The following is a 15,684-nucleotide window of genomic DNA, read 5'->3' as shown; positions in this document are numbered from 1 at the left end:
CTAAAAGATATTTTACTGGAAAAGGTCATAGAGCTAAAGAACCCTCAGAGCTTGTACGTTCAAACCTCTGTGGTCCGATGAATGTTAAGGCAAGAGGAGGGTTTGGATATTTCATCACTTTTACTGATGATTATTCAAGACATGAGTATGTTTATTTAATGCAACAGAAGTCTGAAGCCTTTGAAAAGTTCAAAGAGTTTAAGACTGAAGTTGAAAATGCATTAAATAAAATAATTAAAACATTTTGATTTAATCGAAGTGAAGAGTTTTTGGATCTTACATTCCAAAACTATTTGATAGAATATGGAATTGTATCCCAACTCTCAGCACTTGGTACACCTCAGTAGAATGCTATATCAGAAAGGAGAAATCGAACCCTGTTGGACATGGTTCAGTCTATGATGAGTTATGCATCCCTACCGGACTCGTTTTGGGGTTATACAGTACGAACTGCAACTTATATTTTGAACTATGTTCCATCTAAGAGTGTTACAAGAACACCTTTGGAATTATGGAACGATCGTAAAGGTAGTTTACGCCATTTCAGGATCTGGGGTTGTCCAACACATGTGCTTGAGGCAAATCCTAAAAAACTGGAACCTCGTTCAAAATTGTGCCTATTTGTAGGTTACCTTAAAGGAACGAGAGGTGGTTATTTTTATGATCCTAAAGAAAATAAAGTGTTTGTGTCGACAAATGCTACATTTCTAGAGGAGGACTACATTAGGGAGCATAAGCCTCGTAGTAAGATTGTGTTAAATGAACTTTCCAAGGAAACTACTGAACCTTCTACAAGAGTTGCTGAAGAACCCAACACCTTAATAAAAGTTGTTGAAGTTAGTTCATCTAGTAGGTCATGTCCACCTCAAGTGTTGAGGGAACCTTGACTTAGTGGGAAGGTTGCAAATCACACACTCCCATAATCCATTTTCTCTTCGAAGAATTCCCTACAGTTTCCTTTCTCTTTCTCCCTTGTAGCCGTTACATGGATTTAACAGAAATCCTAACTGTGGTAGTTGACAGAGATGTAGTCCCTTGTTTTCCGTAGATATGGATTTGTAGAAATTCTAGCTCGTGTATAGGTTTAACAGAAATCCTAGCTATGGTGGCTGACAGAAATCTACCATAGTTAGAGTTAAACTCATGGTTATAAGGATTTGATCTTTAAGAAGTTAGATGTAACTACATGGGTAAAATGATAATTTTGGCCTAGCTGTACTTACGAGCAATTTGTGAAGGGTCATCACATTGTTGATTGGTTATATACAAAGAACAAAAAAATATATGTAGTCAAAGAGTGTAGTTATCGATCTTTAGTTGAATGTCCGACAGTTAATGGATGTTGAATAATTAATTAAACTATTAGAGCTTCAAGCTACATGTCCATGAGGTATCCTCTATAACTCAATAGGGATTAAATGAGAATCAATTCTAGATCAATTTGAATTGCTCAAATTATTTGAGAGAATTAATAATATGTGATATAATTAATTTAATTTAAATATATGATATAATTAATATAATGTATTTGATACATTATAATATAAAGTTATTTGAGAGGAAATAAATATTTGAATATGATTCAAATGTTAATTACATGAATTTGATTCATATAATTAAATTTAATATAAATGAGATTTATACTAAATACCATTGAAGAGAGAAGTAAAACTATAGGTTATATTGTATTTGATACAATATTAAAGAATAGTTATGTGTTTTATGTTAGGTAACCTATATATATATATATATATATATATAATAGTTTTATTTAAATTAAAATTAATTTATTTTTTTATTTTTATTTTAATTTTTGAATTAATGGGAGTGAAATAACTTCCATCCCCTAATCTCTGTCAACTCACTACATGTGATGATGGTGGTTATGGGTTTTTAGTGGTTATTCACAATTTTTGTGAAAGAAGATACAAAGAAGCTCTCTGAGATGTTTTTTAGATCTCACCCTTTCCTCCTCTCAATCTCACCCCTCATCTAAAGTTCTACAAAGTCCACACCTCTAGCAGATTCTCTTCCCCTACAGAGAATACAGGAAAAATTTTCGTGGTGGTGACCCTTAGGGTTTCAAGATTGTTGCAGTTTGTGATCAATTCCAGAGAAGAGGAAATACGTGAAGAAGGTCATATCTTTAAGGGTTAATTCTTTCTATCTTCTATTTTAATTTTAGTATGTTGTAAATTTTGATTGAATGCATAATTTTTCTGTTTGTATTATGTAAAATTCATTATTCTGTAAAAATTGGAATTTAAAATCAATCCTCGCTTCTGCACTGAACCTTCACCAGGCTCTTCAGATTGAACTTGTATGGATTGAAACTTAAGGTAAGTGACTTTCTATTGGTTCACCTTTGAACCAGTCGTCCTTACCACTTGGATTATTTACTTAAGATTACTTGGACTATTTCTTGAGACTAATTAAGACTGAGTTGACTGCTTGGACTGATAATTTATGACTGGTTGAATCGCATGATTTAATGACATTGATTGATTGGATTGGACTATTTTGACCATGATGAATGTACTGTTGAATGAGGATATACTAGAAATTTTACCCCTAAGATAAATGATTGTAAAATATAACACATGAGTTATCTGAAACTGATGCATGCTAAGTTATAGGGTTTTTGTTAGTTTTTCTTATCTGGACACTTGTACACTTTTGACTATATATGTGCACATTTATGACTGATTCGTGTACTTTCGGTTTACACACTATGACTGATGTATGTTCCTTTGGGTTCATGTTTACGACTGATTCGTGTACCTTTGAGTTTCACACTATGACTAATGCATGTTCCTTCAGTTTCATGTTTACGACTGATTTGTGTACCTTCCGATTACATACTATGACCGATGCGTGTTCCTCGTTTATGACTGATAGGCGAACCTTCGGGTTCGTTACGACTGAATTGATATGAGTGTACACCAGTTCCTAGATAAACTAGCTAACATGTAGCGGAAAGGGCCAAGTAGTGGGTCACTTACTAGGTAATGTTATACTCATCCTCTTTTCTTTTATGTTTTTCTTTTAGGCAATGACAGGAATAAATGGCAAGGGACAAATGGGACCCGTGATAGAGCCATATGGGGACATTAGAAAACGCTTCCGCACATGTTCTATTTTTTTCCTTGTGGTTTTGTTCCTTTCATTTGATCACGTTGTCAAATGACATGTTTTTCACTGATTTGCTTTGGATCATTTTCTTTGTAAAACGTTTTATTCGGGATGCCAACTAAATGTTTTGGTTATTAGATTTATTATTAAATTAATATTTCAGATTAAAATGGTTATTCATGTTTTCATTGTATTTAAGTTATAACGGTCAAAATGTTTGAATGAGAATGTGCATTTGTGTATTAATGACCCAATCTTGATTCACTTGTCAGAATCAATATACGGAACTACGCAAAATCTAGCATAGCAGACACGACAAACAAAAGAATGAGCCGAAACCCGATTGGCCCGACTTTCTCAAATGCCCACCATCATCGAAACTTTGTTGACTTTATCATAAACCTTGATTTGCTACGCTTAATATACTCTACGAGGGCACCCCATGGAAATACATAAATTTCTTACTCGTGTGGGAGGTTCCATCCTCTATCCCCACAATTATTGTACTTTAGAGAAAATTAAAATTTAATTTTTATAATTAAAATTTAGTTCCAACGGTTTGATAAAATTTCTTAAATAATTCCTATTATATAGACTATGTAAAATTTTTTTATGAAACTATAAGGATTAAATTCTGTTTTTTTGTAAATCACATTAACCAAATTCACAATTGAATCTATAATTTATGAAAACAAATCCTTATGGATTACATTTTTCAAAATTATATAAAAATTGTGGAAGAATAAAAAGCTAAACCCTAAATTAGATTTCATAACTATAGATTTGACAATTCTATACTTTCCTTACTATATAGATTGAATAACTGCATCCAAGCATAAACACACATAAAAAGACCGTTTGACTCACCAATTTCTTAAATTATGGTAAATAATTCAATTTCAATTGTAAAATTTTTTGAAATTTACACATTTATCGAGTAAGTTCATATTTCTTTATTTCTTTATTTTTTCTATTTACGAAAAAATTTAATCTTATAAATCTATACTCCAAACACAAATTTATTTAACACTAATATATTAACAGGGACTTATTAACACGTGGGTGAAACTGCCACGCACCTTCTTAGTTCTTACTAACTCTAGACTTCACAAATTCTGATATTTTAACTTCATTCCAAGCCGCAAACGGTCTCTAAAATCATTCTTAAGGGAGGATAAAAAATACCTGCAGCCTCGCATAAAACCTGCTGTTAACGAGTTATTGAAAAAGCTATTTCAATGGCGGGAAGAATCTTAATCGGAAGTGCCGCATTTCTCCGGCGGGCGATTTCCACCTCAAATCTTACCTCCTCGTTTCAAGAAATCCACCATGTTTCTGCTAAACCAGTTCCTACTTCCTTCAATCATCCCAAAATTTCCCGCAATCAATCTAATCTCCTACACAAGATCGGGTTCACACAATCCCAAATCCGCGATTTCCTTTCACAGAATCATCTCTTCTTGACCAATTCCAATTTTCAGGACATTGAAGCTTCTCTACCGGTTCTTCTATCCTTCAAAATTCCCCCGAAGGATCTCGTTTCCACGGTGATCGACTGTCCCGCAGTTCTGGACTTGGAATTTCTGAAGAAATGGGAGGTAAGTTTGTCCCTAATCGAATTACCCAATGTTTCTGTATCCGTGATTCGGAGTATGCTGGTATTATCCAAACGGTTCCAGCTCGACCCGAGTATTTTTCGTAGAACTGTAGATTTATTGAAACGTTTTGGGCTTAGTGATGCTGCTGTAACTAGGGTTTTAGAGGATTACCCTGAAATAGTGTTCACGAACGAGGAAGAAATCTTGCGAACGATTGAATTTCTGATGGGAATTGGAATCCGAAAGGATGAAATTGATCGAATCATTTGTTCGATTCCCAGAGTTCTAGGATTTAGGGTTGATGGCAGATTGAAGAGTTTGATTTCTGAGTTCAACGATCTGGGGTTCAATCAAAACGTGATTGCAAGAGAAATTGTTAGGGAACCGAGAATTTTAGCCACAGAATTAGGAGAAGTTTCAAGATGTCTCGAGTTGCTTGGACGTCTGAAATGCAGGAACTCAATCAAGGAGAAAATATTTAGAGACGGTGCTTTAAGAGCTGCATTTGAAGTGAAACAGAGAGTTGATTGTTTATGTAAACATGGGCTGATTCGTACAAGAGCATTTAAATTGCTATGGAAAGAGCCGAGGTTGGTCACTTATGAAATAGAGAACATTGAAAAGAAAATTGACTTCTTGATCCATAAGATGAAATTTGGTGTTGACAGTTTGATTGATGTTCCTGAATATCTGGGAATAAATTTCGAAAAACAGATTGTTCCTCGTTACAATGTGATTGAATATTTGGAATCAAAAGGCTGGCTTGGTTCTCAGGTTGGATTGAGGGAAATTATCAAGCCTAGCAGGCTCAGGTTCTACAACCTTTTTGTTAAGCCTTATCCAGAATGTGGGAAGATGTTTGGGAAATTTGCAGGAGACAACAAAACGGAGAGCCCGAGTCGGCATCCTATTGGACTATGGACGGTCTTCAAACCTCAAAGATATCCAGAATCAAAAGAGGACACTAAGAACATGAAGTCCTTCATGGAATCTCTCGTTTAGTGAAAGCTTGGTAAGAAGGAAGAAGAAAGGGATCATCTAGTTATGGGAAGGCAGCGAATCAAGCAGACATATGGATTACTCAAAAGCACAGGCTCTGAAGCAAATGATGGGAACCTGAGTGACATTTTGTCGAATTTTATACTGTGCAAACTGTCCTAATAACACGGCTTGGTAAGAGCAGCAGGAGACGACCTACTGGACAGCTGGGGGTTGAGATATAGGTCACTCTAATTGCCAACGGCCTCTGATGCTGTTGAAAACGATGGAGTCTGAACTTTGGTTTTGTTAAGCTTGCCCTTATTGGATGAAAACGCATTCGAGTTTTATTAAGCCGATAACTTCCTCACGACATTGTTCCTGTTAGATCTTGTATTTACACAGTAGCCAATCAATCAAATGTAGGACACCGAAAGAATGTGGTTGGGATGTACGGTTGAACTTGGTAAGTTGAACCGGCTCCTAGAATGTTTGGACAAGTTTTGAATTCATTTGTTCAAACATGCTGTTAGAAATGTGGTTTTTTATTCATTTGCTCTTCAAACATGCTGATAGTGATAGAAATAAGTATCACATTGTCCATTTTTGTTGAAGATCCATTCTTTTCACAAAAGTTAGATGCTTTTGGTTCTTGACATCTGAGTTCATGTCCTTGCTACTAACATTGCCTTTGTTTTGTTTGTCTGTGAATGACCATCATTCTTATTAGTTGATACATACTATTCAGGAGAATGCAATTTGTGCATGATGCTAAATGAGTAATGAAAAATAATTTTCATATCATACTAGTTTTGTGCAATTTTACTCGCTCTTTGCTCCCTATCCACTGGTTGCCTAGTAGGTTAAATTTTTAACATGGGTTCCATCTCAAAATTAATTGGCAATGAAAAGAATTGCTAAAAAGCAAAATCAATTGACAATGAGGTAACAACTAACCCTTGAATATTTTTTAATCCAACCCTAATCTTGAAAAAGTTGTTAAACTTATCTCTGTTGCCCTCTCCTTCACTCACTCACTGAGGGGGCACACTTGACATGGACGTTTTGACATTTTTAGGTCTATGTTTAAAGTGCATGTTTAGAAAGTTCGGGTTTGGAGTAAAGCATTAGAATTCTTTGAGATTATGAAATATTTAATCGTATTCAATCAATTATTCAGGTTTCGTTTGCTAATCATTTTGTTTTTTAAAATTAGGCCTGTGGACACTACTTCCACCAAATTTCTTTCTTTGTTATCTGCTTTTCACCGATAGTTTAAAAAATCAAGTCAAATTCTGAGAACTAAAAAAAGGTAGGTTTCAAAAAGTTGTTTTTTGTTTTTGGAATTTGGCTAAGAATTTAACCATTGTACTTAAGAAAGTTACAAATCTTTGTAAGAAATGTGAATGAAATAGACTTAAATTTTAAAATCAAAAACAAAAAATCACATGGTTACTAAATAGGCTTAGATTTTCGATTAATTTAAGTTTGTCATTTGTAAATTTAAATTTAAAATTGTTTCTCATATTTTGTTATTTTAAATAACTAACTTAATTAGCTAAAAGATTATTAGCTTAAAAGCAAATTACATTGTGCAGGTTTTTTAAAATGACTGTTAAAAAGTAAACATATTTCTATTTTTGTATGACTTAGTTTAGTTTGAATATATATATTCTTTCTAAGTTTAACTGTCATTTTGGTCCCTAACTTTAATTAGCTTAAAAGCAAATTACATTGAGCTGGTTTAAGTAAACGAAAACAAATTGACTTTCTTGACAATCGCACCAATTTGATAGTCAAGATTTACTGTTGCCTGTGAACCTCTACTAGTCAAATGAATTTATATTATTGAATCTTATAACTACTACTATGATGGAGTACTAGCATTAGTAGCAAGTCTGGATCAATACGCAGGGAAGCAATAGTATGAGTTTTTTGTTAAACCAATTTCCTAATTAGAGTGGTAAATGATGGTGGTGGGGGAGGGGAGGGTCGGTGTGGATAGTGTGATAAGTGTACAAGAAATATAAAAGAAACGGGTAAATGTAACTTGGGATTGGATTTATCTAGTTTCGAGAGAAAGAGGGATTCTATGCAATTTCAATCATTGATTTCAACTAATTAAACATGAATTCGATTTATGCATGCACAATGACCCATTTAGCTTAACCTTACTCAACGACACTACGGGCAATTGAATCGTCTGATTAAACTAAGCAAGCGCCCTAGTTAATAATTAAAGCCTTAAGCCAAGCCCTAATTAAACTGCATGCCCCTAAGTCTATTGCATTCGATAGCATCCATATAGAAATAAGAACATGTGCATTAAGATTAAGGATTTCATTGTGTTGATTAATCAATTGGGTAGCCTAACCAATTAATCAATCTTGCCTTTGAACCTAGTTAAAGCAAGCATTCTAGGTTGGTCATAAAATACAAGATTAACTAATTGCTACTTAGGTGATTGAGCTAGACATTCGAGTGCGATTTTGAAGAAGCTATGAATCAATTAGCATGGGCAATACACATTAATGAAGGAATAGCTACACACAAATATGCATTTATAAATTAAAACGGATTAAAACATAAAACAATATACATTCAATCCATTAATTGAAATTTCAAGATATCACATAAATCTTGCTCTCGAAACTAAATAAAATTACATAACTCTACAATCTATAGACAAAGAGTAGAGTGGAGAGCTCTAACCTATAATCACAACTTAAAAGAAATGTAAAAACCTACGCTAAGATGTAAGAAGTACAAAGAAGAGAAGAATTTTGGGAGACTTTGTCTTCCATTGAAATCCCAAATGAAAAAAAGCTTAAAGTTTGAAGAGAGTATTTTTAAAAGTTGTGAAGCATCATTGTGTTGAGGGGGAGCAAAGTTGTGCCCTAGGCCCTTGTCGGAGCATAAGCCTCGAGCATCGTAGCGCTCGCGTGTTGCGCTTGCGTGTGCATGACCCCTTTTCCGTTTTGTCAAAATCCAGAGTGTTGCTGACAGTCTAAGGAAGCGTCACTATGCTCTCGCTAATGCTGCTCTTTACCTTCAAGCCTAGTGCACAGAGTAGCACATGGCGCTGCTGCGCTGGCCCTAGGGGTAAAATCATAATTTTACATCCTTGAAGCTCCGGGTGTTCGATTTCACTTTTGATGGCTCCAAGTAAACCTTGAACGACCCATAAGACTCTAAGATGCATGATTTACTCGAATTCCTACAAGAATAGACATTTAATCATATAAAACATAACAAGCAAGCTAGATTAAAAACATATATATAGCTTTTTTCAAGAGCAATCACTATAGCATGGTGTCCAAAACCTACAAGATATATCATCTTCAAACAAAGAAGAATGGTTAGTAGAAATATTCAGTTCTTGGAGGATGAGGAATGAGACTAGATAAAAGAAGTGAAGGTGAAGCAACAAGTCTCTCTAGATCCCGATGAATTGGTTGATGATGCACTGATTAGAGGGACTAAATTGTTGAATGAGGTTTATGGGAGAAGTAATGTAGTTGTGTTGCAGCCTGCAAGATATGAAGAAGCTAAACGAGATCAGAAAAGGATGAAGGTAATGAAGGATGACCTGAGTATGATAGAGAAGAACAAGACATGGAAGCTGGTGAAGAGGTTTACAATTAAGAGAGTGATTGAAATCAAATGGATTTTTGAGACCAAATTGAATCCTGATAGCTCTAGAACAAGCTCAAGGCCAAATTAGTGGTAAAATGACATGCATAAGTTGGGGGAGTTGATTTTTCTTAGACTTTTTCACTTTTTGCAAGGATGGACACAATTGGATTCCTACTAGCTGTGACAACTCAACATAGATAGAAGGTATATCAATTGGACGCGAAGTCAACATTCCTGAATGAAGTGTTAGAAGAAGAGATCTATGTTGAGCAACTAGATGGTTCATCATACTAGGGTAAGACCAGAAGGTTTATTTATAGAAGAAGGCTATCCATCAGTTGAAGCAAGATTTCTGACATGGTATAACAAGATATATGAACACTTGTTGAACTTAGGTTTTTTAAAGAGTTTGAGTGAGTCCACACTCTATTTGAAGAAATCAAGTCTGATGCATTAATTTTTAGGTATAGAGATTCAATAAAGGATATAATAAAATGCTTCTTTGTTAGAAGAAAAATATGAGAGAGATATTAAAGAGGTTTAATATGGGAAAGGATAAGAGTATGAACACTCTGATTCATAAAGAAAAGTTGCAGAAGATTTAACAAACAAGGATGTGTGCAAAAGTCTAGTTGTATGCCTCATGCATGTCACATCTCATAGTTCTGATATCATGTACACTAAGTGTCTTATCTAGATTTCTTCACTATTCAAGTAAGAATTACATGGTTGCTTCAAAGAGGGTTCTGAGATATTTGAAAGGTACATTGTCTTTTGGGATCAAATTTAACAAAGTTGAGAGTTGTAGAGTTACTTGGATAGTGATTAGGTTGGTTCATTATATGATATCAAAAGCACCTTTAGTTATTTTTTCACTTTTGGCTATGGGTATTTCACATGGTGTTAAAAATAAAAAAGATATAGTGGCTTTAACAACGGTAGAATTTGAGTTTATTGCAACAACTGCAACAGTAAACCAAGTTGTTTAATTTAAAAAGCCGAGGTATGATTTACACCTGAGGCAAGAAGAGAGTGTGAAGGTGTTTGGAGATAATCAAGATAATTTATCTATTACTTTGAATCTAGTTTTCTATGGAAGGGCTAAACATTTTAAGATAAATTATTAGGTTATTGAGAGAGATGTAAAAGGAAGGAGAAGTGCAACTGGTTTATTGTAGCTCAAATGAGAAAACAACAGATATCTTCTCTAAGTCTTTTCGTGTTAGTCATTTTCAAGCTCTTAAAAGCAAGCTAGATGTTTGTTGATGGGATCTAATCCTTAACAAAAGCATATAATCACTTTTGTTTTGATTTTTTTTTTTTTTGAGATGAAATATACATAAACATTAAAAACATACAACAAATATCACATGTTGTAAATTTTTTAGGTTAAGCATAATATGAAGAGAAGAAGAATTATCACCTTTGAAGACTTTTCTTCACTTCACCACAACTTATTCTCCAAAAAGGTTGATTTTCTCCTTCGTTGAGAACACCTCCAAACGGTCTTCCTTAGCTATTACTTTTGGCAAGAACCCACTTGTGGAGTGTCTTATTGAAAGAGAAAAGAAAATTGAGAGGGAGAGATAACACAAATAACTTCTTCTAAGTGTTTTACAGAGTGAGAATTTTTATCAAAGTTACGTTAGTTCTCCTCAGAACTCTTCTATGGAGATTCAATGATAGGGAGAGGGAACTACCCACCTCCACACTCACCCTCGTTAAAGGGGGATTTATTAATTAAATAATAATTAATTAATTAATCAAAATTAAATTATTAATTTAATTAAATATATATTTGAATCATATTCAAATGCATATTCCTCTCTTAACTTATAGGTTTAATATGAATCTTATTCATATTAATATATAACTTATAGTTTTCATATAATCCTATATTAATTTAATATTTGAATCAAATTCAAATATATTAATTCTCCTAGAGTATATAGTTTTAATTATAAATCATATTTATAATTAACTATATATATAACAATGTCTCTATATATATTATATTTTGTATTAATCATATTATATACAATTAATATATGTTTCCTAAGCTAATTTGAACAATTCAAATTATTCTCTCAAAACTTTGATCCTTGTTAATCTATTATGAGCTAGCAAAAGGACCTAATAGACCTACAGATTAAAAGATCCAATGATTTGATATTAATTAATTAAAATTTTTAATTAATTAATTAACATTAATTAAGTATGGGGCAAACCACTATAGACCCAGAGTTGTACTCTTATGCACTGCAAGACATGTTATCAATATAAGTTGATCATTCACGAGTTGTTTGTAATTATAGTTGGGTCAAATGTTCGTTTTACCTCCGTTATTACCTCTATTTTTTTAAATACCACTGATCCTCTAATGAACAATTTATTTATGGTCCAACCATAAACCAAATCTCTCTCGGGCCAATGAGAGGGTGGAGTTCCATTGTTCAAGTACCGAATTTAACACTTAAGGGAACTACTCCTCTACTTGCCCCATACGGGAAGGAGTGAATTTCATCTTGTGAAATTATGTTCCCAACTCCCTATTTGGTCAAGTCCCCAAAATGGTAGGTTATTTAGTCGGCGACTGGGGCCACTCTCACCTATACAAATCAATGGACGAACCCCATAGGCAGGAATGAAGGGATCGAATCCCGAGCGAAAGCTTATCATTGCTTTGCATCAATTTTGTTTCAAGAATTAAAACACAAAGAGTAAAAACACAGTAGATATTTAAGCATGTAAAACACAAGGGAAAAAGAAGGTTATCTTTAAAACCTTTCTTCAAATCTTCTATAATTCTTTAATAATAGCACAAACTCTTCTTCATACAAAATACCAACAAAAGAGTCTTTCCCTCTATTCTCTTAGTAAGGACTTGTTATGTGGGAACTTTTTTTTGAAAGTGATAAGGGATTTGATCTTTCTTTACAGAAGAATTTATATGTAAACTTGGAGGAGAAATTTTATAGAGAAATTGGAGAGAAAAAAGTGGTTATCTTTTTTTCTTTTCTTTTTTGTAAATAAGATAAGTGAAGAGAGTTGTAACTTCTCTTATTCACTCACCACTCCCCTGCAACTGTAGAGGAGTTAATCTCATTTAATTTGATTTTAATTTAATTTAATTTAATCAAATCAAATAATACTTAATTCATTAAATAAATAAATTAATTAATTTTTATTAAATATCTCATATTTAATTAAATGTATATATATTTGAATTATATTTAAATATATATCTCTCTCATAAACTATTGTTTAAACATAAATCTCATTTAAATTAATTTTAGAAAAATTTTCACAGGTAGAAAAAATGTCAAACTATTTACAGAAATAGTAAAAAAAAAAAAAAAACACTGATAGACACTGATAGACTTCTATCAACCTCTATCAATTAAAGACTTGTATCAGTTTCTATCACTGATAGTATCAATGATAAACTTCTATTAGTTTCTATCACTTATAGATATTGATAGACTTCTATCACTACAAGGATTTTTACCCGTTCCGATACTTTTTTCTCGACGAATACATTTTCGTTGGCATAGACGTATCCCCCCCCCCCCCCCCCCCCCACTTTTCCTTCCCCACTTTCCCTTTCCCTCGTTTTTTTTCTTTTTTTTTTATTTTTTTTTTAATGCAGAACAGATGCCATTTTTTCGATGCCCGCTGAACCACTAGTCGAGCTCTGACATCTAATGCCCAACGTCTTTAGCTCCAACGGCTACTGAACGTTACCTTTGAATGATCTCATTTTACAGAGAACCTGTAAGCAGAAGCGGATTGTCCAAATCTCATTTCGATTGAAACAAACATTTACAGTAAAACAGTACAAATTATGTATCATAACATAAAATTGCAACCTGCTTTCTAATAAGAAAAAGAGTTTAGAGATTATACCTTTGAAGAACTCTTCTTCAAGTAAATCCCTCGAATAGTCACGAACACTCCAAACAACAAGAAAACTCGAACCAAAAAGGTGAAGAACACTACCAACTGATGACCTTGGTATTCTCGGTGTGAGAAGCCAGGAGTGGTGGACTCTAACTATTTTGGTTAGGAGGGAGTTTAGGAGTTTGGAGGAAGAAGACGATTGAGGAAGAAACTCTCTATCGCATAGGAAATTCTTCAATCGTGTAGTGAACCATTTATATCGCATAGGCTCTGATCTATTCGTGTAGATTGTTCACAAATCGTGCAACTTGGATTTTAGAATAATAAAATCATATTTTTATTTGTTCCATTTTGTCATAAAAACTACTTAACTTCCCACTAAGGTGGTTAGAGAGAAAAAAGAAATTAATTATCAAATAATTAATAATATAAATAAATATGATAACCAACTTATCATATTATATTTATAATCTATAGTTTTAACATTGCATCTCATACAATATAAACTATAGTTTTTTCTCTTTTCTTTATGGCATTTAATATAAATCATATTTATATTAAATTTAACAATTATGATTCTCATTCATAGAAAATATATTTCAATCACATTCAAATATTCATTCCTCCAATTAAACTATAATGTATCATATACATTATGTCAATTATATCATATATAATTGAATCAATTTAATTATATCATATATAATTAAATTCCCTCTTATTAATTTGAACATTTAAAATTAACCCAAAAATTGATTCTGGCCTAAATTCTTTTGAGCTACCAAGGGGACCTTATGGATCTATAGCTTGAAGCTCCAACGGTACGTGAATAATTGATTAAACTCTTTAATTACATTATCCACCATCCGTTAACTGCTAGACACTCCACTAAAGACCAACATCTGCACTCTTTGTACTATAAATATATTTCTGTGTCCATTGGATATAACCAATCAATAGTACAATGACCTTTCACAAATTGCTCGTAAGTACAACTGGGCCAAATTTCCGTTTTGCCCCTATAGTTACATCTAACTCCTTAAGTACCATTGATTCCTCCAATGAACAATAGATCATAGTCCCACTATGACTAAACCCCTTTCGGGCCAGGGGAGGGTGTGGTGCCACATTGACCTAGAATCAGCTCTTAAGGGAACAATTTATCTACTTACCCCTGCTTCAGGGAAGGAGTGAATTCCATCTTATATAGCTGAGTTCCCAGCTCCTCAATGAGACGAACCCCCAAAATTGTAGGCTTGTTGAGCCGGCGATCTGGCCACTCTCACCCATACAAATTAAAGAACCCTCATAGGCAAGAGTTCATAACTCACTCAGGATTAAGATCGTGTTACCTATGGTCATCCTAGTGAAATGAAAGTCTCTATTATGAACGACGTTATATAATGAGACTAAAAATTTTGTGGTCCAGTCTTATACAAACCCCTTTATATAGAATATCTTCGCTTGCATGTTTAATACATAAATGATCAGGATCAGATCATTTGTAGTACTTTACAACATTTGTAGTACCTACAAAGCGGGCCATACTCGTAGTGTCACAAGGATAAGGTATCCAACCTTATCCATATACTACAGACCATTTAGGTTATCACTTAAACATGATCCACCCGTATGTCTCCACATACATGTTTAAGTTACAATGATAACCTTAGATGTTAATTTATTAGTTGTGATTAATGCAACTAAAATATCATATATTTCATAGACAGAGTGAATACAATATCAAATATTATTAATCACTTACAAGTTTGTTCATACAAGATTTATAAACTATAGGACCCTATGAGATTTAGGGCATCAACCTCAACAACCTTTGACACTATCGCATGATGCCTTCGAGCCACCGCACGTTACCTTTGACGTCGCCATACGCTAGCTTCGATGCCGCCACATGATTCACGCTATTCTCCATGTTGTTGCTCCACTCCACCGTTCGAATCTCCACCCAACGGTCACAGTTTTCATCCCCAATCCTCGTTGTCGGCACTACCTTCCCTTTCCTCTTCCTTAAACTCTCTGTAAGTGCTTCTTTGTAAGGTTTATCATAGTTTCATATGTTTCACTACAGCCATGAATTTCAAGAGGTTTTACATTATATTTTTCACCATTTGGTTCTTTTGTTAAATTAAATGGAACAACATAAACTTTATTATTATTATTATTATTATTTGGGGGTAAATTTGTGTTTCAAAGCCTTCATTTCACTGTGAGTTTATCTATTCGTTCTTTGTGTTAATGTGAATTGGAGAGTTGGGTGATATTTTTGTCTTTCTTTCTTTTTTTTTTTTTTTCTTTTTAATCTTCTCTCTTTGAAATGCTTACTGTTCCACCATCAATCATAAGCAGAAATGGTGTTCCTTTTTCCCTTGATTATAGTTATAGGTTTTGTGTGAATTGTTCAAGATTTTCCTGACTGATA

The 15,684-nt window shown here is 33.6% G+C and overlaps 1 protein-coding gene across 1 annotated transcript; it reads left to right on the top strand.

Moving 5' to 3' along the window:
• The first annotated feature begins 4,262 nt into the window (after positions 1-4,262).
• Positions 4,263-6,322, top strand: LOC120083154 (Mitochondrial transcription termination factor family protein). The gene has a single exon (XM_039038756.2). It carries the CDS (start codon positions 4,371-4,373, stop codon positions 5,730-5,732), a length of 1,362 nt encoding a protein of 453 aa, XP_038894684.1. The 5' UTR covers positions 4,263-4,370; the 3' UTR covers positions 5,733-6,322.
• Positions 6,323-15,684: the final 9,362 nt, after the last annotated feature.

This window comes from Benincasa hispida, chromosome 8, assembly GCF_027475165.1.
Source record: "Benincasa hispida cultivar pf3 chromosome 8, pf3_genome.v1.1, whole genome shotgun sequence".
In the NCBI taxonomy this organism is placed as follows: Eukaryota; Viridiplantae; Streptophyta; class Magnoliopsida; order Cucurbitales; family Cucurbitaceae; genus Benincasa; species Benincasa hispida.
The sequence above is the reverse complement of the archived record's forward strand: the minus strand, read 5'-3'. Positions and strand labels throughout refer to the sequence as shown.

Bases quoted from the DNA above. Each gene is read 5' to 3' on its own strand.
- LOC120083154 (XM_039038756.2), top strand. From the start codon at position 4,371: ATGGCGGGAAGAATCTTAATCGGAAGTGCCGCATTTCTCCGGCGGGCG.